Source organism: Triticum aestivum, chromosome 3A, assembly GCF_018294505.1.
Source record: "Triticum aestivum cultivar Chinese Spring chromosome 3A, IWGSC CS RefSeq v2.1, whole genome shotgun sequence".
NCBI lineage: Eukaryota > Viridiplantae > Streptophyta > Magnoliopsida > Poales > Poaceae > Triticum > Triticum aestivum.
In genome coordinates this window covers 709,585,385-709,611,934 of record NC_057800.1, presented here as the reverse complement: position 1 = coordinate 709,611,934, position 26,550 = coordinate 709,585,385, and the positions used below count along the sequence as shown (strand labels likewise).

Genomic DNA, 26,550 nt, shown 5'->3' with positions numbered 1-26,550 from the left:
GCCCATGTAGGGTTTCTGGTCGTATTCAGGCCGTGGAGGCCCAGTAGGTGGCATTTTTTTTGGTTTTTTCTTTTCTATTTCTACATTTTTTTGGTTTTTTATTTTTTTGTTTCTACTTAAAACTAAATAATTACAGTTTTTTTAGTGATTTCTTTTTGCTTTTAGGTCACAAAAATTATAAAGTTTCTGTTAGTGCCATTAGTTTTAAATTTTAAATAGTTTAAATTTGAATTTTTAAAAATTTGTGTGAATCACTAGTTTATGAATAAATTTACTATAAAATTAGAATTTTTTTTCTTCTTTGCCATTTATTTTTTATTTATACTTACAATTAAACACTTATAGTTTGATTTTAGGTCACACAAATTATATTTTTTTTGCTATTGAAGAATATTATAGTTTTATTTAGTTGATCATAACATAATATTTTAATTGATTGTTTTTATTTTCATAAAAGTTTTGTAGTTCATTCTATTTGCTATTAATTCATTCTTTGAGCTAAATGACTCTGAAATTGGAAAGCATTTTAAAATGAACTCTGAAAAGGTTGAAAGTTGGCATGGTATCATCATTTCACCCACATAGCATGTTCCAAAAAGTAGAGAGGGTTACGACAAAAACTTGATGCACTTCGTGTACAAAATGGACAATCACTTTCGAAGTATCAAAGTTTCAAACCATAAGACATGAAAGCATTTCAAATGAACTCTGAAAAAGTTGAAAGTTGGGATGGTATCATAATTTCACCCACATAGCATTTGCTTATTGCGGGAGAAAGTCTTCACTTTTTCTTTGCTTGTGTCATTTGCTTATTGCGCCGTAACCATGGATAATCTTCATTGTTTATCAGGATGCTTGGGTCAGCCTTGACATTGAAGGGAGGAATTTCATGAAACTTTTCATAATCTTCAGACATGTCTGTCTTGCCGTCCACTCCCAGGATGTCCCTTTTTCCTGAAAGAACTATGTGGCGCTTTGGCTCATCGTATGATGTATTCGCTTCCTTATCTTTTCTTTTTCTCGGTTTGGTAGACATGTCCTTCACATAGATAACCTGTGCCACATCATTGGCTAGGACGAACGGTTCGTCAGTGTACCCAAGATTTTTCAGATCCACTGTTGTCATTCCGTACTGTGGGTCTACCTGTACCCCGCCGCCTAACAGATTGACCCATTTGCACTTAAACAAAGGGACCTTAAAATCAGGTCCGTAGTCAAGTTCCCATATGTCCACTATGTAACCATAATATGTGTCCTTTCCGCTCTCGGTTGCTGCATCAAAGCGGACACCGCTGTTTTGGTTGGTGCTCTTTTGATCTTGGGCGATCGTGTAAAATGTATTCCCATTTATCTCGTATCCTTTGTAAGTCAATACAGTCAAAGATGGTCCCTGGACAACAAGTACAACTCATCACAAACAGTGTTGTCACCTCTGAGACGTGTTTCCAACCAACTGCTGAAAGTCGTGATGTGTTCACATGTAATCCAGTCGTCGCACTGCTCCGGGTGTTTGGAGCGCAGACTGTTCTTGTGTTCATCGACATACGGGGTCACCAAGGTAGAGTTCTGTAGAACTGTGTAGTGTGCTTGAGACCAAGAATATCCGTCCCTGCATATTATTGAGTCTCTTCCAAGAGTGCCTTTTCCAGTCAGTGTCCCCTCATACCGCGATTTAGGGAGACCTATCTTGTTAAGGCCAGGAATGAAGTCAACACAAAACCCGATAACATCCTCTGTTTGATGGCCCATGGAGATGCTTCCTTCTGGCCTAGCGCGGTTACGGACATATTTCTTTAGGACTCCCATGAACCTCTCAAAGGGGAACATATTGTGTAGAAATACGGGCCCCAGGATGACAATCTCGTCGACTAGATGAACTAGGACGTGCGTCATGATATTGAAGAAGGATGGTGGGAACACCAGCTCGAAACTGACAAGACATTGCGCCACATCACTCCTTAGCCTTGGTATGATTTCTGGATCGATCACCTTCTGAGAGATTGCATTGAGGAATGCACATAGCTTCACAATGGCTAATCGGACGTTTTCCGGTAGAAGCCCCCTCAATGCAACCGGAAGCAGTTGCGTCATAATCACGTGGCAGTCATGAGACTTTAGGTTCTGAAACTTTTTCTCTGGCATATTTATTATTCCCTTTATATTCGACGAGAAGCCAGTCGTGACCTTCATACTGAGCAGGCATTCAAAGAAGATTTCTTTCTCTTCTTTCGTAAGAGCGTAGCTGGCAGGACCTTTATACTGCTTCAGAGGCATGCCGTCTGTTTCGTGCAAACGTTGCAGGTCCTCTCGTGCCTCAGGTGTATCTTTTGTCTTCCCATACACGCCCAAGAAGCCTAGCAGGTTCACGCAAAGGTTCTTCGTCACGTGCATCACGTCGATTGAGGAGCAGACCTCTAGGTCTTTCCAGTAGGGTAGGTCCCAAAATATAGATTTCTTCTTCCACATGGATGCGTGTCCCTCAGCGTCATTCGGAACAGCTAGTCCACCGGGACCCTTTCCAAAGATTACGTAGTGTAAATCATTGACCATAGCAAGCACGTGATCACCAGTGCGCATGGCGGGCTTCTTCCGGTGATCTGCCTCGCCTTTGAAATGCTTGCCTTTCTTTCGACATTGATGGTTGGTCGGAAGAAATCGATGATGGCCCAGGTACACATTTTTCCTGCATTTGTCCAGGTATATACTTTCAGTGTCATCTAAACAGTGCGTGCATGCGTGGTATCCTTTGTTTGTCTGTCCTGAAAGGTTACTGAGAGCGGGCCAATCGTTGATGGTCACGAACAGCAACGCCTTAAGGTTAAATTCCTCCTGTCTGTGCTCATCCCACGTACGTACACCGTTTCCATTCCACAGCTATAAAAGTTCTTCAACTAATGGCCTTAGGTACACATCAATTTCGTTGCCGGGTTGCTTAGGGCCTTGGATGAGAACTGGCATCATAATGAACTTCCGCTTCATGCACATCCAAGGAGGAAGGTTATACATACATAGAGTCACGGGCCAGGTGCTGTGATTGCTGCTCTGCTCCCCGAAAGGATTAATGCCATCCGCGCTTAAAGCAAACCATACATTCCTTGGGTCCTTTGCAAACTCATCCCAGTACTTTCTCTCGATTTTTCTCCACTGCGACCCGTCAGCGGGTGCTCTCAACTTCCCATCTTTCTTTCGGTTCTCACTGTGCCATCGCATCAACTTGGCATGCTCTTCGTTTCTGAACAGACGTTTCAACCGTGGTATTATAGGAGCATACCACATCACCTTCGCAGGAACCCTCTTCCTGAGGGGCTCGCCGTCAACATCACCAGGGTCATCTCGTCTGATCTTATACCGCAACGCACCGCATACCGGGCATTCGTTCAGATCCTTGTAGGCACCGCGGTAGAGGATGCAGTCATTAGGGCATGCATGTATCTTCTCCACCTCCAATCCTAGAGGGCATACGACCTTCTTTGCTGCGTATGTACTGTCGGGCAATTCGTTATCGTTTGGAAGCTTCTTCTTCAATATTTTCAGTAGCTTCTCAAATCCTTTGTCAGCCACAGCATTCTCTGCCTTCCACTGCAGCAATTCCAGTACGGTACCGAGCTTTGTGTTGCCATCTTCGCAATTGGGGTATAACCCTTTTTTGTGATCCTCTAACATGCGATCGAACTTCAGCTTCTCCTTTTGACTAATGCATTGCGTCCTTGCATCGACAATGACCCGGCGGAGATCATCATCATCGGGCACATCGTCTGGTTCCTCTTTATCTTCAGCAGCTTCACCCGTGGCAGCATCATTGGGCACATCGTCTGGTTCCTCTTGATCTTCACCAGCTCCCCCCGTTGCAGCATCACCGTATTCAGGGGGCACATAGTTGTCATCGTACTCTTCTTCTTCGCCGTCTTCCATCATAACCCCTATTTCTCCGTGCCTCGTCCAAACATTATAGTGTGGCATGAAACCCTTGTAAAGCAGGTGGGAGTGAAGGATTTTCCGGTTAGAGTAAGACCTCGTATTCCCACATTCAGTGCATGGACAACACATAAAACCATTCTGCTTGTTTGCCTCAGCCGCATCGAGAAACTCATGCACGCCCTTAATGTACTCGCGGGTGTGTCTGTCACCGTACATCCATTGCCGGTTCATCTGCGTGCATTATATATAATTAAGTGTCCAAATTAATAGAAGTTCATCATCACATTAAAACCAAAGTGCATACATAGTTCTCATCTAACAACATATAGCTCTCCAGAGCATCTAATTAATTAAACCATACATTGAAACTATGTAAAACATTTCAATGCGAAAACAAATGCGATCATAATCGCAACCAAGGTAACAATTGATCCAACGGCATAATGATACCAAGCCTCGGTATGAATGGCATATTTTCTAATCTTTCTAATCTTCAAGCGCATTGCATCCATCTTGATCTTGTGATCATCGACGACATCCGCAACATGCAACTCCAATATCATCTTCTCCTCCTCAATTTTTTTTATTTTTTCCTTCAACAAATTGTTTTCTTCTTCAACTAAATTTAACCTCTCGACAATAGGGTCGGTTGGCATTTCCGATTCACATACATCCTAGATAAATAAAATCTATGTCACGTTGGTCGGCATAATTTTCATAAACAATAAATGAACCAATAGTTATGAAGATAATATACATACCAAATCCGAATCATAGACAGGACGAGGGCCGACGGGGGCGGATACCAAAACCATCGCACTATATAAGATGCAATAATAAATGTAAGAAAATGATACAAGTATCTATCTAAACAGACAAGTAAGAATATTTTTCCTTTCAGAAAGAAGATAAGAATAAGAGGCTCACCACGGTGGTGTCGGTGATAAGAATAAGAGGCTCACCACGGTGGTGGTGACGGCGGTGAAGACGGGGACGGGGCGTGACGGACCGCTAAATCTAGACAAATCTCGAGGAAAATGGAGCTTGGAGGTCGAGCTTCGAGAGGAGAAAGTTTAAGTAGTGTGGCTCGCGCATTCCATCGAACACCTCATGTGCATAGGAGGTGAGCTAGAGCACCACAAACCCCTCCTCTCGCCGGCCAGAGAAAAACAGAGCACTGGAGTGCTCTGCTCGCGGGCGAGGGTATATATAGGCACCACCATTGGTCCCGGTTTGTGGCAAGAACCGGGACTAAAGGGGAGCCTTTGGTCCCGGTTCAGGCCACCAACCGGGACCAATGGTGGTGGGCCAGGAGCGAGGCCCATTGGTCCCGGTTCGTTCCATCAACCGGGACCAAAAGGTCCAGATGAACCGGGACCAATGGCCCACGTGGTACGGCCGGCCCCCTGGGCTCACGAACCGGGACCAATACCCACATTAGTCCCGGTTCTACACTGAACCGGGACTAATGGGCTGAGCCGGCCTGGACCATAGCCATGTTTTCTACTAGTGGCACAGTTCGGGACCCCCTACCCGAGATCCGCCGGTTTTGACACCGACAACGTGCCACCGACCATCGGGGTGGCGTTGAGGTCGATGGGCGTGGGCGCGGGCGTGGAAGGCGCGACCACGCTCATGTCAGGTGAGCACTCCCTGGAGAGGCGGGAGGCCTGCGGGTAGACGTGGAAGCCGGGGACCGGGTTGCAAGCCGACGCGCGGGGTGAGTCCGGCAGCACCATCCGAGGAAACGCCGACGAGGCGGTTCTGGCGGCGGCGACAGCGGCTTGGATGAGGATGTGCTGGCTAGGGTTTACCCCTAGCATGTAGAGCGCCTCCCTCGTTGCCGCTGCGACGCAGGCGTTGGTGAAGTCCTGCTGCGCGGCGACCTCATCCCTCGCGTCCGCGAGGTGTCTCCGGCCCTTCCTCTTGGCCGACTCCCTTCCCCGCTGTTCAGGCGTCAGCGCCTTCTTCGGCTTGGTCGCGGCGGCGGTCTTGCGTGGGGCATGAGGCTTGCCTTTCCCGGAGGGGGTGACGGCGCCAGACGAGGCGAGGGAGACGAGGCAGGTGGCGGCGTCGAGGTCGAGGTCGATGGCGTCCTCCATGGCTAGTTGGGGGGCGAGAGTGCGCGCGGGCGGGAGTGTTTTTGGGAAAAATGGAGGGAAATGGTGGTGGCTGTCACCGATCGACGGACCCGGGGAGAGGAATAGGCGCGTGCCCGTCCATCTCGTGTCTGCGCCGATGCAAATCCGGCTTAAAATTGGACTGGGAATGGATCGCCCGCGGACGCGGGCGGACGAAACGGGTCGCCCCATTGGAGTTGCTCTAAGGGGTCTCCCTACCATAGTGTATCGTTCGACCATGTAATTTGGTTTGTTGCTTTATTTATAAAGCGGGCGAAAACCTATTTTAAGATAAAATATGAGGCCAGTTGTTGCTGGACCATTCTAGGCCGGCTCCATGTGTCCAAAACAAAGCAAAGCAAAGGGGCGGCTCCAACCGGTCCCAGGCTTGAAAATCAATTTCCGCTTTTGTAAGACGCATACACTGTGAGAATACGGTCCAGTCTGCCTCCCCCCTCCGGACTAGATCTGGCTTCCTGGAAGAGACAGCCAGCTTGAGCTCCCCGTTCCGCACTCGCCGCCCACCAGACCCGGACCAGTGGCCGCCGCCATTGAGCTCCAGCCGGACCGATCCGCTCTTCAGGTTAGGCCTCGCCCGACTCATCGTTTCTTCTGCTCCTCCCCAAGATCCACTCTGCTTCTGCTTTTGGTCAGAGGAGCAAGTTATTACTTTTTTTAGAACGGCTAGAGGAACAAGCGCGTCGAGAATCTCGGCTGTGGCCATCTCCGACGTGGGCGACGGCCCGACGACCATGCCCAAGACAGAGCAACAACCTCTTCCCTCTTGCTCTTGCTCTTGCAGCAAGAAACATTTTTCCTCCGTGTCCCTGTCTGGGCCCACACGTCATTTGTTTTAGGACGATTTTGCCCTCGGGTTGGTCGTTTCCCCTGGTCTGGTTCGACCCAGCCTTGCGTGCTCGAATGAAACGACCAAACACAGGACGTGAAAGACGGCGCCGCCATCTCGCCGTGCTCTGCTTCCTTATCGGCGCACCGCCACCTCGCCGTGTCTCGAGTCCCGCCGCCTTGAGACCGCGCCCATATTTATTGTCGCTGATAAGTAGTTTTTCATTTTTCTGATATGTTCGACTCTTTTCTTCTTTGAGAAAACTGTGTACTGGCGAATTTCTGAAAGTACATTCCTCATTTGCATTTCCCTTTTATGTCCGGGACAAATTAAAGATTGAAGTACGAATTTCTACTCCCCCACACTGACTGACTGGATGTGGTAATTTATTTTTTGTTGTGTTTTTGAATTTACACTTGCAAAACTAAACTAAAATGACACAATATCTATTTTCAAGTGGTAGCAGTAGCATATCTACTACGGAGAAGGATTCTTGCTATTTTTCAAGTGTGTCGTACTAAAAGCTCCTGATTGCTTCAGCAAAAAGAAAAATATGATGACACTACTCTGTCCAACAGGTACGTGGTCCGAGACACAGGAAATCTAGATGGGGAGTATCATGAAACTATATTACGAGTGGGAAATCCAGGTGCTTGTGCTCCTTAGCTTCATGCTACAAATGTTCCTCTTCTTCGCCGGCAGCCTTCGGCGGCGTGGCATCAACTCGTTTCTCAGGTTCTTCACTTGGATAGCTTATCTGGGCGCGGACTTAGTGGCAGTTTACACCCTGGGCTACCTCTCGCGCCATGAGGATGCCACCACCGGACTATCTTTCTTCTGGGCACCATTTCTTCTCATCCATCTTGGTGGGCAGGACACCATTACTGCTCTCGCCATGGAGGACAACAAGTTGTGGTTGAGACATTTACTGACTCTGTTTATGCAAGTTGTCCTAGCTTTATATGTTTTCTGGAAGTCCATTGACAAACACGGCGTGGAGCTTCTAGTTTCGGATGTCTTTGTGTTTGCTGCTGGAATTATCAAGTATGGAGAAAGGGTATGGTCTCTCAAGTGTGGGAGCTTTGAAACCCTCCAGGGTTCCACTGGACAACAGTACAAGCAACAGGTGCCGGGAGAGGTTGCCGAGGATCCCTATTCTCACATTGTTTGCGCTGTCCTGCATCGTATGCCACGTGTCTTTCGAATCTTTACAGCACGATCAGGTGATAGCGGTAACGTTATCCAACAAACCCCAAGCAATTGGGTGAAGCGGATGAGGCTCGAGCTTGGCATGATGTACGATGATCTGTATACTAAGTCCTGTGTGCTCAGGACAAGGAGTGGCATCATATTGCGATGCATCTCTCAGGTGTCTGTTCTGGTTGCCTTGGTGCTCTTCCTCACGAGCGACAAACGGAGGTACAATAGAGCCGACATTGCAATCACCTGGTCGCTCTTCGTAGGATGCTTTTTGTTGGAAGTATGTGCCACGTTTATTTTGATAATGTCACCATGGTCCTGGGCGTGGTTGAAGATGCGAAGGTGCGGCATGCTTGCAAAGTTGTCCTGGTTTCTCCTGTGCAGTGGCATTGGATGGCCAGAGAGGAAGCCATATCTAAATTCAATTGGGCAATACAACTTCCACAGGTGGTTGGATTCAGGCAGCGACCAGCCAAGGTCATATAGTCGACGAGCAATGACCACGGTGATCAAAAGCTTGGTGAATTTGGTTGGTGTCAAAGAGGATAAAATGTTGTTCTGGATGAGCAGGTTGTTAGACACCGAGCACGTGGAGGCAGATAAGGAGACGATGGAGTGTGTTGTCAAGGGAATTACTGACTTCCATGCTGAAATCAACAGAGATCCCCGGCAGTGGCCAAAACTTGGCGGCATAGTGCAAGAGCTACAAGACATTCGTGAAGATTTTGGTGGAAAGGTTGCTTTAGTGCATTTTATCACAGAGGCACACTTGAGGAAATATCCTCTTCATCCTCCTTCGGACATGGAGACAGACACAGGTACCAGCTGCAGTGTCTTGGTGGAAGTATGCCGGAAACTATCCAACTACATGGCATACCTTTTGGTTACCCACCCTTCGCTGTTGCCGCTCAATGACAGCGCCTTATATACGCTGGAGAAAATGGCACACTTGTTTCCACATCTTATAGATGAGCAGCAGGATTCTGAAGGTTTCTTCAGCATCGAGCCAAGCATGGAAACACTGCAGGAGTTGGTAGACATATGGACCAAGCTGCTCATCTATGCGGCCACCAAGTCCCGGCCGGAGCTGCACGCGGCGCACTTGGCCAGAGGAGGGGAGCTTATCACCTTCGCCTGGCTGTTCTTGAGCCACAACTTTTTGGGAGATTCCGAGGTGATCAAGGTGCAGCTTACCAATGCCAATCAAAGAGGGACGATAGCATACGTCTTCGGAAATCCTGCACCAAGATAAGAGCACCAGATCCTACACAAGCCCTGCAGAGTGCAGACTCCTCTGTTCTTCATTAGATTTGATTTTACTCCTCTTCTGTTTGCGTCTGGCGTATGTCACGACGCAAAACAGTACTGAAGTTTATACAGTACCGCAGCTGACATCTAGAGGTATGTGACATTTAATTTTTTGCATTAATGGCATCACTTCAAAACTGATGTATTTGAGTGAATAGGCAGTGCAAAAATACCATCCGCTGTATTACTACATTCCTTTGTTGTGGTAGCATCATTTATACACTGCAGCTACAATTGGGATGCTTAGCTGTTACTGTACTAACTGAAGCCAGAAAAAGAACTTAATCTATCCATGTGGGTAGAACAGGAACTGAGAAGCCAAAAAAAAAGGCTACTGCGAGGTAAGTCATAACATATTTGTATGGAGCAGTAGCTTTCAAGACTGCTTCTGAGACTTCATAATTCACAAACTTATGATAGTATGCTTCAACAAGCAATTCAGGCTCAAAGTTTATAACTCACCCTAACTAATTAACACGGCTATGTGTGAAATGATCCCAAATAGCGCAACTACTGTTCTTTCCAAATAGCGTCACATTCTCTGGCTGTTGTGAGATCAACAAATTCCATAGTATGATCAAATATGGTAACTAAGAGTTTCCGTTTGAACCCTCAGAAGCTGCTAGGTGACAAAAGTCTAAAACACTGGAATAGAGTAAGTATCATCCTCACAAACTTGTTCCATTTTTCTCTATCTCAAGAAAAGCATCATCATGTCCCTGGCAATCACAAATAATTCTAAGACCACCATAGTACTCCAAATTACAGAACAGTTCTGCAACTTATGACTGGATCTTCGAAGTCAGGTCACTATTAGGAGGAGCTTATAACATGACTGAATCTTTGTAGTCAGCTCATTATCAGGAGTAGCTGCAAGACATGATTTGTGATGGTGAGGGTATAGTGGCAGAGTTCACCTATCCAGAGCTGAGACGGAGCTCACTAGTTAAGGCTACATTACAATTGGCTGTTAAGGTGGAAGAGGAGTGAATACACATGAATGACAAGCAAATCAGTATCAGCAGCACAACCCCTCAGAGAAAAAGCAGAGGTTTGACACGTCATCGGCAACTTAGGCATAGGGGCACATGTATTAATTACTCACTCCTGATAATCATGAAGGACTTGGACATGTTAATCTCTGAGAAAAAGATACATGCATGCATTTTTGTTGTCATGTATGCACGTATGTATGTTTGCATCTGAAGCTAGATCGTCATGGAATCAAATGCAGTTGTCGGGTTACGTTAGTACTATAGTAGTATTCGTTGATTTCCGTTGCAGCACCATCAGTGTATTCGATGTTAGAAGTATAATTGTGCTTAAGATAGAGAAGAGTTAGAGATAGAATATGTTTAAACATGTACGACTTGCCATCTACTTCAAGTCTTTTTTCCTTCACATTGTACTCCTATATATACCCCATATGAGTGCCAGATCAATACAACACAATAAAGATATTTGGCATTCTATATTTTCTATATTTGAAACATACACATGGCAGCTTAAAAGGGATGCAGGGTGCAGTTGGCTCACTGACAGGTGGGCCAACATGCTTTTGGGCCCACATGTCAGTGAGCCAACTGCTTCCTGCAGTACGTTAGACAAGCCACCTCGTCTGATGTTTGATGACCAGAGTGAGCTCCTCAAGCTGCAGTGGAATAGCGATCCATGGAGCTAGCTAGCGCGTTGTGCTCTAGAACCGTATTTAAGTACGAAGAACCGGTGTAATTCATGGACGTACACTAATTAATGGCTACCTGGCACTCACATATAATTAAAGCCATAGCTAGAGTTTACTAAAAGTTTTCAGAGCATCATTTCTGTTTAAAGAAGAGATCGACAGAGAACAACTAATACAAAGTATTCCCTCTGTAAACTAATATAAGAGCATTTAAATTACTAAAATAGTGATCTAAACACTCTTATATTACTTTACGGAGGGAGTAACAAAGATGTAAAGTGAACCATCAGTCTTTATTGATGATGTTGATAGTTATACATGGGAAACAGAAGCGTTGGGAAAGGCGTGATGAGCAATCATCACGATTGTCCCAAAGAGGCAATTGTCATATGGTTCCTATTAAGCGGGGATTAACCCACTAATTAACACTAGTTATTTTTTGCAAGAATTAACACTACTTAATTAACCCTAACAATTTCATTGTACCCAGGCCGGGTCCAGCAAAACATACTCCCCCGGCAAGATTGATCCGGCGGATGCTGGGCCACGGTGAAGACGAGATCAATTCGCCATGCTTTTGGTTTCCTCTAATATCCCAAGGAACCAACTAAATGAAAATCTCAAGTGCTTCTCTTTTCTAGCCAAAAGGTACTCAACTCTGAATCAATCGTCGAGAAGCCTTGGCTTATATAGATGTGGAGATGGATCATGCATGTTAAGCTCCTTCACATCTTTATTGCCACACCAAGACATGTGCAGCTTGCAAAGAAATGCCAAATTGACAGGTTCTAGGCAATTTTTCTATAGTTTTTTTTTTGCGCGTGCTGTCGCCCCACTGCTGTGATCACTTGATCACAAGAACACTACTTTTCGCCCAAGCGAGTTGGCTCCTCCACGAACCAACCAGGAAAAATCGACGCTACAAAGCACACACCGAGGGGGGGGGGGGGGGACACAACAGCCACGGTGACACTCGCGAGTTACGATAGCTTCCCTGAGAGAGCTGGGCGTAAACTTGGAGGGGACGAGCCACTCTGTTGGTTCCGCTTGGATTATGAGTGAAAATAACATGACCAAGACGCGTTTATTATGGGGTAGCACTCTGCTGGACATGGAGTTTCTTAGCTCCAGCTCATATGAGCTTGGATAACAGTAAAATCATAAAAAAAGGTCAAATTTCTTAGCAAATAATGTACTCCCTCTGTAAACTAATATAAGAGTGTTTAGATCACTAAAATAGTGATCTAAACGCTCTTATATTAGTTTACGGAGGGAGTATAAGTCTAATGTTGTCAATGCTCGCAAAGTTTCATCGTGAAATGACATTGGTAGAAGACATGGCAAAAAAGTCGATGCTGCAGAAATGTCATTTTCAAAAGCATTTTGGAGTGAAGATTTTGCTTTTTTTTTCTTCACAGCTTCTACAAATGTCATTTCACATTGAAATTTGACAACCACCCAAAACATTTTTTAGTTATTTTTTTTGTTTTACTGTTTATCCTGACCTCATTTGAGCTCGGGACGGAAAGAGTACTTTTGCACTCTGCTCTTCTCTCTCTTTTTTTAGAAGTGGTACGTGCGAGTTTACTCGAATCACAACATCCGGGCTCGATCCCACGAGCTCAGCGCACCGGCCCACGAGGAAACCGGACCGAAAGAGCACCGGTCCGTCCATGTAACCAGCCCACCAACCCGAACGACCGCACCACCGTTATCCACTATCCGGCTCGCTCAACCGACCGAGCCGCACACGGACCCGGCCCGGACCCGATGTCGCTGGTCGCCTACGACGCCTCCTCCGACGAGGACGAAGCCGGCGACCCTCCCGCCGCAGCCGCCGCCCCCGCCCCCGCCCCGGCCCCTCCTCCCCGCCCCGCCCCCACCGTCGGGCCGCAGCCGAGGCCTCCGTCGCCCTCGCCGCCCGCGCGCGCCGCGCCCCGGCCTGCCGCGCCGCCGCCCGCCCCCAGCCAGTAAGCCCCCCGTGCCGCCTCTCTCTCTAGGGTTTCGATTGCAGTGATGGGGATCGATGGGGGGTTGTCGATTTGGGCATTGCTTACCGGAGGCCGTGACTGCGCCTGCTGGATTTGGACTTAGATTTTGACTTCCTGATGTCGTGGGTGGGTGGCCACCGAGTAGAAAGAACTGTGTGGATGTACCAAATCAGCCACAGTAGCCAACCATCTAGCAGCACAAGTCAGGGCTGTACCTAGCTTGTATGTGCTGATGGAGCCTTTATCTGAACCATCTAGCAGCACAGTAGCGAACCATCGAGCAGGCACGCTCATGCTGCGTTCAGTTGCTCCCTACTGGTGGGGATCTTGCAGCTTCAGAACCCAGAGGAGCGTCCTATGACGTTATAGAAATTTGCAACTCCTATGCTGAATTACTGACACATGAAACCAGAATTTGTTTCTGTTAAGTGTTGTGTTCCTGTTAATCTGTTATGACGATTCCTTCCCTACCTGGTGTGCAACCCTGTGTTTGTTTGTATAGGGAAAATTATTTCATGGAGCGCTCCTGGATGATGATTATAAAGATACTTTCCTTCTTAAATTTCAAGAAACTGAATTGATAGTTTTATAATTTTGTTGGATATAGAGAACCTTGAACTAAATGTGCTAATAGGTTGCAGCCATAAATGTATTTGTGGTGTGCTTCCCTCACAATTAAATGGCCTTTTCTTACAACTTAATGTCTTAATATAATTTAATTTCTCAACCAGTGATTCACTGAACACATGCCTTTTGCGCTCCTCTTGTTGTAGTACGGTGCCTGAACTTTAGTTGACAGAGATCATGGTTTTAGTGTTTGACAAGCTGCAGTTGCTTGTTCATGGTTGCCCCTTGTGAGAATCATGTGTGGGACATTTCCGTGTATGTACAATTCTTTCTCTGTTTGAATGTGCATGCACAGTTTGCTAAATATAACCTTGCAGGATTCATTTAGGCAGGCTGTTTGGCTTAACTTTCCTCTTGAGTCTTATAATCTATGCCATTACACATTCGTGCTTGATTCACAAAAGTCTCTGCAACTTCCTAGCCATTTCATGTGCTGAAACTGAATTTTGCCTTCAGCTGATGTCCATGTATTTATTTACATGTATTTGTATCTCCTTGCTGTATCTCACATTAATGACTTGTATATATTTCGTTGGCCTTTCTTTGTAGGTTCTGCCATGCTATCTGAGTTCTTAAGCTGATATTCTGTGTTTTTGTTGTCCAGGAATGTCTCCCTGCCCATGCTATCTGAGTTCTTAAGCTGATATTCTGTTTTTTTATTGTCCAGGAATGTCTCCCTGCCCGCACCATCATTTGACCTACCAGACATTGCAGATCTTTTTGAATCCCCCTCTCTTCCCAACAGAGGTTCTGCTGGTATGGTGGGAAGTTCATCAAGGAAAAGAGAATCAAATGGATCAGCTATTCAAGATCCACGTAGTAAATTTCCGAGGGCCCAGTCAGCACAATCTCGTGGTACCAGGAATGCTGCTGCGAGCACATTAGTTCCACCACAGCTTAGTGGAAGGTTAGTCCTGTTCTCATCTACTTAAATAGATAGATGTTGTGACCCACAATCCATGTTTCGAGTGAACTCAGGCTAGTGTTATATATTTCAGCATTTGATGCCCCTGAATAGTGTTTTCCCTTTCGGTTTTGCCAGGAGTAACGTTGTTACTGAAGATATGGGCAAACTATTTGTGGCAAGACGCAAAGATTAGATCTAAGTGCCACTTTATTAACCTCTACCTGGATCCAAATGACACATCTATTGGCTCCCATGGACAGACATGATGATTGGCGGATGATCGTAACTCGAGAGATTGGACATGCTCTTTTCTGTGACATCTGTTTGATGCCTGTTTCTTTGGTGTTCACCTGCAAGCAGTGAGCATGTACCTCTTTTTAGGACAATCGGGTATCATTCTCCTCTGCAAGGAGAAGCTAGATGTGTTGCTTATCATTTGTTTAGTAGCAAGTTGATGGATTATCAAGAGAATGTAGCTTTCATTTGAAAAATAGAGATGTATGATTCATCAGCGCTGAATGGTACCAAAACCTATAGTTCGTACGGTCTGATACGTTGTGTAATACTACTACAAATCCCCAAATCTTTCAAACATATTACTCCAATGACACATAATAATCTACCTGAAATTTACAACCTAGATGCAGAACACATCTACGACTATGAACAAGCAGAAACCTAGAGTGAAGGATTGACGGCTTGGCCGGCGAACACTACAACGCCGGTGAGCTCCTCCTTGATCAAGAACATGAAGGGGTGGTCGGCGACGAAGTCCACGTAGTTGACCGGCCTGCTCCAGCCCGCCAACGATGGGTCCCTTCTTCGTTCACCTCCACGAAGGACTCGTGATAGAGACTTGGGACACGTAGAACGGCAGCCTCGGCGGCTTCATGTGTTCCAAATCCAGCAACTCGGAGAAGTCGGCCGCGGTGCTGAACGTCAGGCGCAGCCCGAGGCTCTGCAGCATCCCGCTCGCCTCCGTCTTGTACGATATGGTGAACTTTGGCACCTTGAAGACGCCCACGGCGACGGTGCTCCTCAGCGCCATGGAGTCCGCCTCGAGCTGCTCCGGGCTGGAGGCCCAGCCTGTGCAGCATGGCCTGCAGGCCATGCCGCTCGTTCGGGAGGTAGACGTACATGGCGAACCGCCGCCGGTGCTCGCCGCTGCCGCACGCGTACGTAGAGGAGTTTCAGGACCTTGTAGTCGGGACGGCAGGCGATGTACTGCCGCTCGCCGCTCGACATGAACGGCACGCGGACTTGGCCCTCGCCGCCGGCGGGCTGCAGGTAGAAGAAGGCGTCATGCCGCCTGAGCCGGGCGTCGAACGTGCTCTCTCATACGCCCTTGAAGTAGAGCGCGTTCCCGAGGATGGCCGCCGTGTCATACCCCACGGAGCCCTGAGCCCCTGAGGCAGGAATTCCTTGATCCGGCCCGCCGTCGCCGCCTCGAACCACTGGTTGATCTCGCGCCTCGCTTCCTCCGGCTGGAAAAAAGATCGATCAAGAAACTCAGACGAGCACATAAGCATCCGTGCCCCGGTGCCCGTGCATGAGTCCAAGAGGTCAAAGGGAAGGTGAGTTGTCATGGTCGTGAAGGATGCCTGGCGCGCCTGGGCGCGGTAGTGCTGGGCGACGACGCGGGCGTAGTCGGCCTTGAGGGGCGCTGCCGCGGCGTCGACCCAGACGGCGTTGGCGAACTGCACCTTCGGCCCGCCGTCGCGGTCGCTGCTGGCGGTGAACACGTGCGACGCGAGCAGCGCGTGGGCGCGGCCGCCGGCGGGGCCGCCGAGGAGCGCCAGCGCGGCGTGGATGGAGAGCGGGACACGGCCAGGTTCTTGCCGCCGGCGTCGGGCTCGGCCGCGAGGTGCTGGAGCACGCGCATCCCGAAGGCCGTCTCGGACCGGCCGGCCTCCGCGAGCTCCATCGTGGGTCTGTCGTCGGTGGTGGCCTGGGGTTTGGGCTTTGTAGGGAAGGTGACGCGCGCGTGTTGGACGCGGAGATTACGCCGCGTCGCGTTCATATGACGCTTCCGATCCTCTTATTTTGGTCCATGTCACGTGTGTTTAGTCCGTTGTACGTACCGTACCTTCGCTGTAGTTTATTTTGGTCCATGTCACGCTAGGCAAGCTACTTTTGTTGTATCTAGCTTTCCGCCGCCAGGGACTCACGCTCCACCGCCCGTTCTCCGGCGACTCCCCTCTGTCGACGACCTCGGTCATTGGCGGTGAGGGGGTCGCCGGACCCGTGTGTGGATAGGGTTTAAGCCAAAGTAGCTGAGTTTTTTAGGTGATTCATTACCTTGGCTTCGGCGATGGCGATGTTGACACTGAATAAAATTTCTTCAGATCCTACTTCGATGAGACGATTGGTCTTATCCTTGGGGATGCATTTGGAATCCAGTCTGTTCAAGCAAGCATGGTGTGGCGGTGGCGGCATCCTTGTGGTGGACATGTGTCCTCGGGCTCCGTCATTGCGACAACGTCTGCTCCAGCGTCGGCGCGGAGCTTGAGAGGTAGTCCAGGAGCGGATGCAGATTGTGCCCTGCATCGACGACATCTGAGAGACAGAAAGTGTGCTGGGTTCGTGGTTGATGGATGGCAGGTGCTGTCTCCTCCTTCGGTGTCTTATTCGTGGTGGGGTGTCAGATTTGGAGTTTGATGGCATGTCCCGGTGTTGCCCTGGTCTGATTCGTTCAACGACAATGGCTTCACTTTTGGGAAGACACCTTGAAGGTCCGCAAAGCTGCATATCAGCAATGGAGCCGCGTCGAGCTCAGGTGAGGAGGTGATCCGTCATTCTATTCTTCGCTGTGGCTACTGTGTGTGTGCCGGAGGCAGATGATGGACGTTGGTGTCAAACTAAGAGAAGTTCTGCTATCATTTCAGTTTTGTCATGTCGGTCTTTATGTGATTTGTACTTTGATCTTTTTCATATGAATGAGAAACAACGTATTACATGCGAAAAAGCTACTTTTGCTGTTGTACCCGCTGCTTAAGGGAAATAAAAAAAAGGAACTATGATTTGTTGCAATTACAATAAAGGTCTTCTTGCTGTGGCGACGAAAATCACAAGATGGAGATGTTTTTGCAACAAGGGTTCTAGTGCGATTGCAACAGGGCTCTTGTTGCAATGGAGTTGGCGGCCGCAAGCCGAAGGTGTTTCCACAACTGAATCTTCACTAGTAGAAAAAGGGTCAAACGTGAAGCACATTAGTGCCGGTTTGTATTTGAGCCGGCACTAATGTGTACATTAGTGCCGGTTCGTGGCGGCGATCAATAGTACCGGTTCGTGGCGAACCTTTAGTACCGGTTCATGCCACGAACCGGTACTAAAGAGGCTGTGTCATCCTGCGGTCAGGCTATGGCCCCACCATCACCATTTAGTGCCGGTTCGTATCACGAACCGGTACTAATGAGGTTATGGCAAGCTGTTTTTAGTCCCACCTCGCCAAGAGAGAGGCAGTATGAGCGGTTTATAAGCCGTGAGTGCACAGACAATGACGAAGAGTTGTAATACTCACCTACATGTTGATTAGCTTCAAGCCTTGCGGAATAGCATAGATTGCACTGAGCTATGTGCAGTGGCTTAGTGCAATCTACACTATTCCGAATGGCTTGAAGTAAATTAGCTTCAAGCCTTGCGGAATAGCATAGATTGCACTGAGCTATGTGCAGTGGCTTAGTGCAATCTACACTATTCCGAATGGCTTGAAGTAAATTAACCAGCATTGCACCTCTTTTTTATTTTTAATAACTTATTTAAACTCCGGACTTCTTTGTGTTCAGTATGCAGCATTTAAAACTTGTTATGCCTCAAGGTTGTTGTGGTTTGGAAATTATGGATTTGACAACCATGAATCATAGCTTTTTGTGTAAGTGACTTGGGAAACTCAAGTTTGGCAAACTCTATTGACTAGTAGAAAAATGGTCAAATGTGAAGCACATTATAGTGCCGGTTTGAATTTGAGCCGGCACGAATGTGACCATTAGTGCCGATTTCAACGGCTAGGCGGGCTGCTACCATTAGTACCGGTTCGTTGCCAATCTTTAGCACCGGTTCATGGCACGAACCGATACTAATGTGCATCCCACCAATCAGGAAGAATCACACGGATCGTGTGTTTCTTTCTAGCTCTTGCGAGTCGTTGGATCAAGGGTGTGTTTCTTCCTAGCTCATGTGTGTCGTTGGATCGAAACTACCACAATCACTTTGTGAGCCATACGACCCTATATATAGCCCATCTCTCGCCTTCCCTGCATAAGTCTTTCAATTCATCGACTACATACATCTACCAGTTCATCGACTACATACATCTACAAGTTCATCGACTGAATACAAATCATTCGGATTCGCCATCATACGCCCAACCGTGCATTTGATATGCATATATATGCATCACCAGCCACAGTAGGGCTGTATGATGGCGATACCGATTGGTTTGTTCTAGATCCGACATAAAAGGTTTGATACAACTTCTTTTTTGTGACATAAGATCTAACATTGTTGCTTCTAGTAGTTCTCTTGATTCCACTAATGATTCTCTTAGCCAAGTTACACTTGAGCAAGAAAATAGCTTATTGAAGGAGTGTACAAAAGCCTTGCCGGGAGTAAGCAATTCGAGGAAATTGTGCGCAAGCAAGGAAGGCACCGGAAGAATCAAGGTGTTGGTTTTGAACGAAAGTTCAATGCCAATGGAGTTGAGTGGGAAGAAGATCAATACCCCAAGACAAAGTTTGTTCCTCAACAAGAGAAGTATCCTACTTCCTTCAAGGGGACACAAGCTCAAGATGATCTTCCACCACAAGACTACAAGCAAAAAGGCAAGGACAAGCTTCAAGAGGAAATTGATGAGGTTATGGCAAGTTGTTTTTAGTCCCACCTCGCCAAGAGAGAGGCAGTATGAGCGGTTTATAAGCCGTGAGTGAACAGACAATGACGAAAAGTTGCAATGCTCATCTACATGTTGATTAGCTTCAAACCTTGCGGAATAGCATAGATTGCACTGAGCTATGTGCACTGCAGTCTACACTATTCCGAATGGCTTGAAGCAAATTAACCAGCATTGCACCTCTGTTACATGGCCACTTCAATGTTTTTTAAACTTATTTGAACTTCGGACTTCTTTTGTGTTCAGTATGCAGCATTTAAAGCGACATCATCAATTTCCAACATGTTCTGACATCATTTGTTGTTTTTCGGTCATTTACCTAATTGTTTAGAGAGCTAAATGACCGTGAAATTGAAAATCACTACAAAATGAATCCTGAAAATGTTGAAACTTGGCATGGTATCATCGTATCACCCGCATAGCATGCGCGAAAGAGTAGAGAGGGTCACGGCAAATAAATAATGCAGAAAAGAAAAAACTATATAAAAAACTACTCAAAAATAAATAAAAGAAAATAAGTAATGCAGAAAAGAAAAAACTATATAAAAAATTTGTTGGCGCACTGCCCTGTGGGTCTACCAGACCTAGGGTGTGCAAATGCAGGCCTAGAAGGGCCAGCAGACTCACAGGGTAGCGTGCCCTAATTAATTAGGCCTAGAAGCCTGCTATATAGAGGAGTTCGAAGAGGTAGCCGCGGCTGGGTTTATAAACCAGTGCGGCTGCCCTTCGCCGGACGAGGTGGGACTAAATTTTGGGGTGGCAGCGCAAACTCTAAATACAGCAAAAAACAACTAAAAATAAATAAAACAAAATAAATAAAGCAGAAAAGAAAAAACTAAATGAAAAAAGCCCACCTACTGGGCCACAGAGGCCTGCATACGACTAGAAACCCAACCTGTTGTTGGGCCAGGATGCAGGCCCGCAAGCCCAATAGGCCCCACAGGGCAGAGTAGAAGAGGTAGGTCCAGAAGGCCTGCTTTAGAAAGGAGCTCGAGACAGCAGCGGCGGCGGGGCTTATAAGCAGGTGTGTGCGCCCTTCGGCTAGCGAGGTGGGACTAAATTTCTGCGCCCCTCGCCTGACAGCGCACACCCTTTAGTACCGGTTGGAGCCACCAACCGGTATTAAAGGCCCAGTACCGGTTGGTGGCTCCAACCGGTACTAAAAGCCTTCGTTTCCCGCCGCTTGGCCTGGGGAAAATAGGCCTTTAGTACCGGTTGGAGCCACGAACCGGGACTAAAGGCTAATCCTATATATATAGCACTTACGAAAATTTCAGTTTCAACTCCGCACTTCGTCTCCAACCTTCGCCGCGCGCGCCCCTCGATCCCGTCGTCGCCGCCCGTCGCCCGTACCGTCGTCCGCCGTCATCGTCGCTGTCCCCGCCGCTGCCCGTCGTCGTCGTCGTCTCGCGCTGCCGCCCCGAACGCCGCCGCCGTCCGTCGTCATCGCCGCGGCCGTACGTCTCTCTCTCGCTCCCGCACACACATACACACACATACACACACACACCGGCGCCCCCGCCCCGTACGCCGGCGACCCCGCTCGTACGTACGGGGCGGCGGCATATGGGGCCGCGCACACACACACATATACCACACACACACACACGCATACACACACACATACACACATACGTACACACATATACATATATATACACACACATGCATACACACACACATACACACACATAATTTTTTTTACTTATTTTTTGTTTTTTAGAAAAGTTAATTAGATGATCGAATGTTAGATTAATGTCGAATGTTTGATGAATTAGCTAGCTAGATGGAAAAATTGTCGAACTAGAGATTAGAACTAGTTGAATAATTAATATAACTAGTTTATTTTTAATAAGAAAATTTAGGTATATGAGATTAGAACTAGTTGAATAATTAATATAACTAGTTTATTTTTAATAAGGAAATTTAGGTATATGAGATTAGAACTAGTTGAATAATTAATATAACTAGTTTATTCTTAGTAAGAAAATTTAGGTATATGAGATTAGAACTAGTTGAATAATTAATATAACTAGTTTATTTTTAGTAAGAAAATTTAGGTATATGAGATTAGAACTAGTTGAATAATTAATATAACTAGTTTATTTTTAGTAAGAAATTTAGGTATATGAGATTTGATGATTTAATTAAAATATTATTTGTTAATGAGTTTTTCTGTTTATTTAATTTTTTATATATTTTGAGTTTATATAAATGTTAGATTAATGTTGAATGTTAGATGAATTAGATAGAAAAGTTAAATTTATAGTAATGTCAATTGAATATATAGTTAGATATATTAATGTCAAATGTTAGATGAATATATATTTGGCTAGATATAGGTGTTTAATGTTTCACCTATATGAACATAGGAAATGTCATCTGACGACGAAAAAGATTTTATTATGTGCAAATACTGTGAAGACCAGCACGACCTGTGCGACCAAAATTTCCTTGTTGATGGTAGGCGCTTCAGCATGAAGATGGATGAGATATTCGAAGTTGATACAGTAAGTCACTTTGTCAATTATTATTTGAATGCAAAACTTATGCTTCATTTGCTTCAACTTATAATTTTAAATTTTCACTATTCTACTAGCGCATCCCCTGCCATGCAAGAATTTTTGTCTTGGATAAGATAGGTTTCAGTGCTATAGATGATATGGAGATAAAGAGAGTTTACTTGAAGACGCAGCATGGGTATACTTTCAACGTCAAATTATATAATGGAGACACATACACCCATTTTGAATGCAAAACTTGGCAAGCACTATGCAAGGCTTATGCATTTGAGGCTGATATGGTTATCACCTTTGATATTCGTCCGGAAGATGATATTGAAGGTAATATAGACATCTGGGTAGATGTGCAAACGCCTCCAGTTCTACCATTTGGTGAGTTTTTCTCAACCATGCATGCATATGTTTATGTCTTTCATACAGTTTATTCAAAAATAGTTGACAACTATTTTGTATTGTCAGCTTATTTCGGTTCAAGGAAACATGTCCGGCGCTTGGTAGACAGGACCTACTACTGCCCCGGGGCTCAACTAAACTGCGAGGAGATAAGTCATTATGTTTCATGACTTGAGGATCTTAATACTGTCAAGACAAATTTTTTCCCTACACTTAGAAATGTTAGTACTCAAAACATGCGACCAATGGTGATCGTATTGAACTACGGTCACATCTATAATCAAAATATGGTAAGATTTTAAATATTTGTCCTTAATTAGTGCATCTTTTGCATACATTATTTTTGAAGATAAACTTTCATTGCTTAGTATATTAATTACTATACGATGTTGTTCAACAGGGACTTCTGATGACAGTTGTGCCTCAGTGGATCGAGACAAAAGGTCGCATGTCAATGGTTAGCTTACGACCAAGATTTTCTACATTGCACATGAGTGCATTCAGGATTTCTAAAAGCGAAGAATGCTTAATAGTGAAAGATTGGAGCAAAATTGTTAACGATCGCAGAGAAGTACTAGGGGGCAGTAAGGAGAAGCGCAACCCAAGATTAGGAGACAGATTCATCTGCATGCTCCAGTATGATGAATCCGGAGAGCTATACATGTTCTATGCTATTCTACCTGAGAGGGAGCAGCAGGATCAGTAGCTACTCTTCATGCTCTTAATTAGTACTTGTCTCATGGCGGATCCGTGTCCTGAACTTCGATGTTGGTGATGATTATGTTGAACTTGATGATATCTCTTTGCTTCTGTTACAAAGTGAATGTTTCCTCTTTAAGCTAGCCAACGTTGATGATGAATTACATAGCTAGCGGTAATGACTATGATGATTAAATAGTGGTAATTAGACGACCACGATGATTTTTAGCTAGCTAGAGTTTATTTATTTATTAATATGCGATGATGATGATGATGATGACGACTACAACTCATTATAACGTAAAACAATCCTAAATTAAATTGATAACACAAATTTAATTGAAAAATACAAAATAAAACAAAAACCCACAACCATTTAGTACCGGTTGGTTTTACCAACCGATACTAAAGGGCTCCCGGCCCCCGGAGCTGGCTCGTGCCACGTGGTACCCCTTTAGCACCGGTTCGTGCTGAACCGGTACTAAAAGGGGGGGGGGGGGCTTTAGTGCCGAAATAATAGTGCCGGTTCCTAAACCGGCACTAAAGGGCCTTACGAACCGGTGCTATTGCCCGGTTTTCTACTAGTGCTTGTTGCAACGAGGGAACACAGAGAATAAGAACACACAATACAATTGCATGGTAATCATAGATCGGACGGCTCATGACCCGCACAGTCTTCTAAACTGATTAGCCTACCGACTCATAGCACGCCTCAAAAATAAAAAATAAATGTTTGCCTTTGCTAACTATTAGGCACATGTTTTTTTTTTCTAGCATTTTTTTTTTTGAAAAGAGGCCGAAGACAGCCCTGCCATGAGGAGAGGCAACGACGGGGTTGCGGCAGGGTGATGTGTGTGTTGGACGCGGCGCAATGCGTTCATGCCACACTTGTGTGCTTTTCTTTTCAGCATGTTTAGTTTGTTAACGTTGGGATAAATCGGAACACCATAATTTTAAGATTCTCTTCTCTACTGGACGTTCAGAGTATGAATTTCAAGAAAAAAGAAAACGTTCAGTGTATATAGATTTAATAGATGGATAGCAAATGCTCTCACCAACCTGCCCTGTTCTAAGCATGACCTGCCCTGCTCATTATAAAAGACGCATTGCACCTGTTCTATTTTTCATGTAGCTCATAATTAAGTATGTAGTGCTAGTAGGCAACCCATGGATAGAGGAAGAGAGCAATGCAAATTGGGATGTGGCGAATGGTGTGAATGGGATGCATGTGGAAACAAATCATCTGCCGGAATCAACATCTGCGTAGAAATTGTGGAGGGCTCCGATGAGGACCAGAAGCAAATCCTACTGTCCTTGATGACTCGCTGATCTTTTTGGTGCTTTTCTGTTCATTTTGGCCATTGATGGCTTGTAATGTTAGTCTTGCGACGTAGCACTCAAACTGGCCATTTTCTTTCTTTAATGCAATGCAATGCAATGAACAGGCGTCATGGCTCCAATTTTCCTACAGCATAGTAGCATTGTAAACAAGATTTACGAACATCTCTATTTTGCTGGTTTTTTCAGGCGGTAAGGTAGCACAGTATTGAGGATGGCAGTAGAACAGGGATAAACCTAGTAGCAAAATAAGACAAAATACATACATACGTAGGAGAAAATGAGGGTGTCCATATTCCACTCTTACTCCTAAAAAACATGTAAGGGTTCTTGGAAATTCACAGTCAAAACTTAGGTTTTGACAATAACAGTAAAGGGGAATAGTGTAAGGTTTCGCCTGTGTAGGCCACCATATTGATCACCAAAATCATTATCTCGGCAACCACATTTGGAGTTAAATGGAAAAAAACTGTGCAATGGCTACAAAGAACAAATGTACCTGCACACTATTCTATCGCAGCAATCAAATTTTAAGTCCTTCGGCCTTCAGGGGCGCCGCCGCGGCGTCGACCCAGACGGTGTTGGCGAACTGCACCTTCGGCCCGCTGTCGCCGTCGCTGCTGTTGGCGAACACGTGCATGGCGACATGCGAGGCGAGCAGCGCGCGGGCGCGGCCGCCGGCGGGGCCAAGGAGGGTGACGATCTCGTCGAGCGTGGCGCCCGCGCCGAGGAGCGCCAGTGCGGCGTGGATGGAGAGCGGGGACACAGCGAGGTTCTTGCCGTCGGCGTCGCACTTGGCCGTGAGGTGCTGGAGCACGCGCATTCCGAAGGAGGTGTCGGATTGGACGGCCTCCGCGAGCTCCATGGCCGGTTTGTCGTCGTCGGTGGCGGCCTGGGGTTTGGGTTTTGTAGCGAGGGTGGCGCGTGTGTTGGACGCTCCTATCCTCGGTTTAGTCCGTTGTACGTACCGTACCTTCGCTGTAGTTTATTTTGGTCCATGTCACGCTAGGCAAGCTACTTTTACTATCGTACCCGCTGCTGAATGGACAGAAGTAGGTGCGGAACTATGATTTGTTGCAATTACAACAAAGGTCTTCTTGCAGTGGTGACAAAAATCAGGAGATGGAGATGTTTTTGCAACCAGGGTTCTATTGCAATTGCAATAAGCCTCTTGTTGCAATGGCGTTGGCGGCCGCAAGCCGGAGATGTTTCCGCAACAAGGGTCCTGTAGGAATTGCGGCTCTTGTTGCAATGAGGGAACAAGAGAATAAGAACACACATTAGGATCGCATGGTGACCATCATTGATCGGACTACTCATAACCCGGACGGTCTTTTCAAAAGATTAGCCTACCGACTCGTAGCATATGCCCCATAAATAAATGTTTGTGTCTGCTAATCATTAGGAACATGTTTTTTTTCTGCCGTTAGTAGATTTTGAGAAGGAGCCAAAGACCGGTCAACCGTCAAGAGCGACAGCGACGAGGTTGTGGCAGGGTGGCGTGTGCTGGACAAGGTGCAGCGCGTTCATGCCACGCTCGCGTGCTTTTCTTTTCCGGCATGTTTAGTTCTTAAATGTTGAGATGAATCAAAACACCTTAATGTTAAGATTTTCTTTTCTACTAAAAGTTAAGTGTATGGATCCAATAGATGGATCAAATGCTTTCACCAACCTGCCATGTTCGAAGCGTGACTGTCCCGTTATAAAAGACGCATTGCGCTTGTTCTATTTTTCATGTAGCTCATAAGTATGTTAGTACTACTAGCCAACCCACGGATAGAGAAAGAGAGCAATGCAAATTGTGATGGGCCGAATGGTGTGAATGGGATGCATGTGAAAACAAATCATCTCGCAAAGGGAAGATAAACGTAAAAGCTTTTGAGTGCTCGGATGAGGAACGGAGGCAGATCCTGCTGCCTAATACTCCTTGATCACTGGCTGTTTGAAGATTGGCTGATCTCTTTTGTGCTTTTCTGATTGTTTTGGCCCTTACCGGCTTGTAATGTTGGTCTCTGTCAAGCAGCACCTAGTCTGATCGTGAACATTTTCTTCCTCTGATGAAATGGAATAGGACAACGGATAGCTCCTATTTTCCTAAAGTATAGTAA

The 26,550-nt window shown here is 46.2% G+C and overlaps 2 protein-coding genes and 1 pseudogene across 2 annotated transcripts; 2 read left to right on the top strand and 1 right to left on the bottom strand.

The window, feature by feature from the left end:
- The first annotated feature begins 6,408 nt into the window (after positions 1-6,408).
- On the top strand, positions 6,409-10,919 carry LOC123063387 (uncharacterized). The gene is made up of 2 exons (XM_044487151.1): positions 6,409-6,621; positions 7,464-10,919. The coding sequence occupies exon 2, from the start codon at positions 7,493-7,495 to the stop codon at positions 9,335-9,337; it is 1,845 nt and encodes a 614-aa protein (XP_044343086.1). The 5' UTR covers positions 6,409-6,621; positions 7,464-7,492; the 3' UTR covers positions 9,338-10,919.
- Positions 10,920-12,832: 1,913 nt separating this feature from the next.
- LOC123063388 (translation initiation factor IF-2) lies at positions 12,833-15,147 on the top strand. The gene is made up of 3 exons (XM_044487152.1): positions 12,833-13,047; positions 14,363-14,602; positions 14,738-15,147. Exons 1-3 carry the CDS (start codon positions 12,848-12,850, stop codon positions 14,793-14,795), a joined length of 498 nt encoding a protein of 165 aa, XP_044343087.1. The 5' UTR covers positions 12,833-12,847; the 3' UTR covers positions 14,796-15,147.
- A 3-nt stretch (positions 15,148-15,150) lies between these two features.
- The window catches only part of LOC123057222 (serpin-Z1-like), a 59,244-nt pseudogene continuing 47,844 nt past the window's right edge, over positions 15,151-26,550 (bottom strand).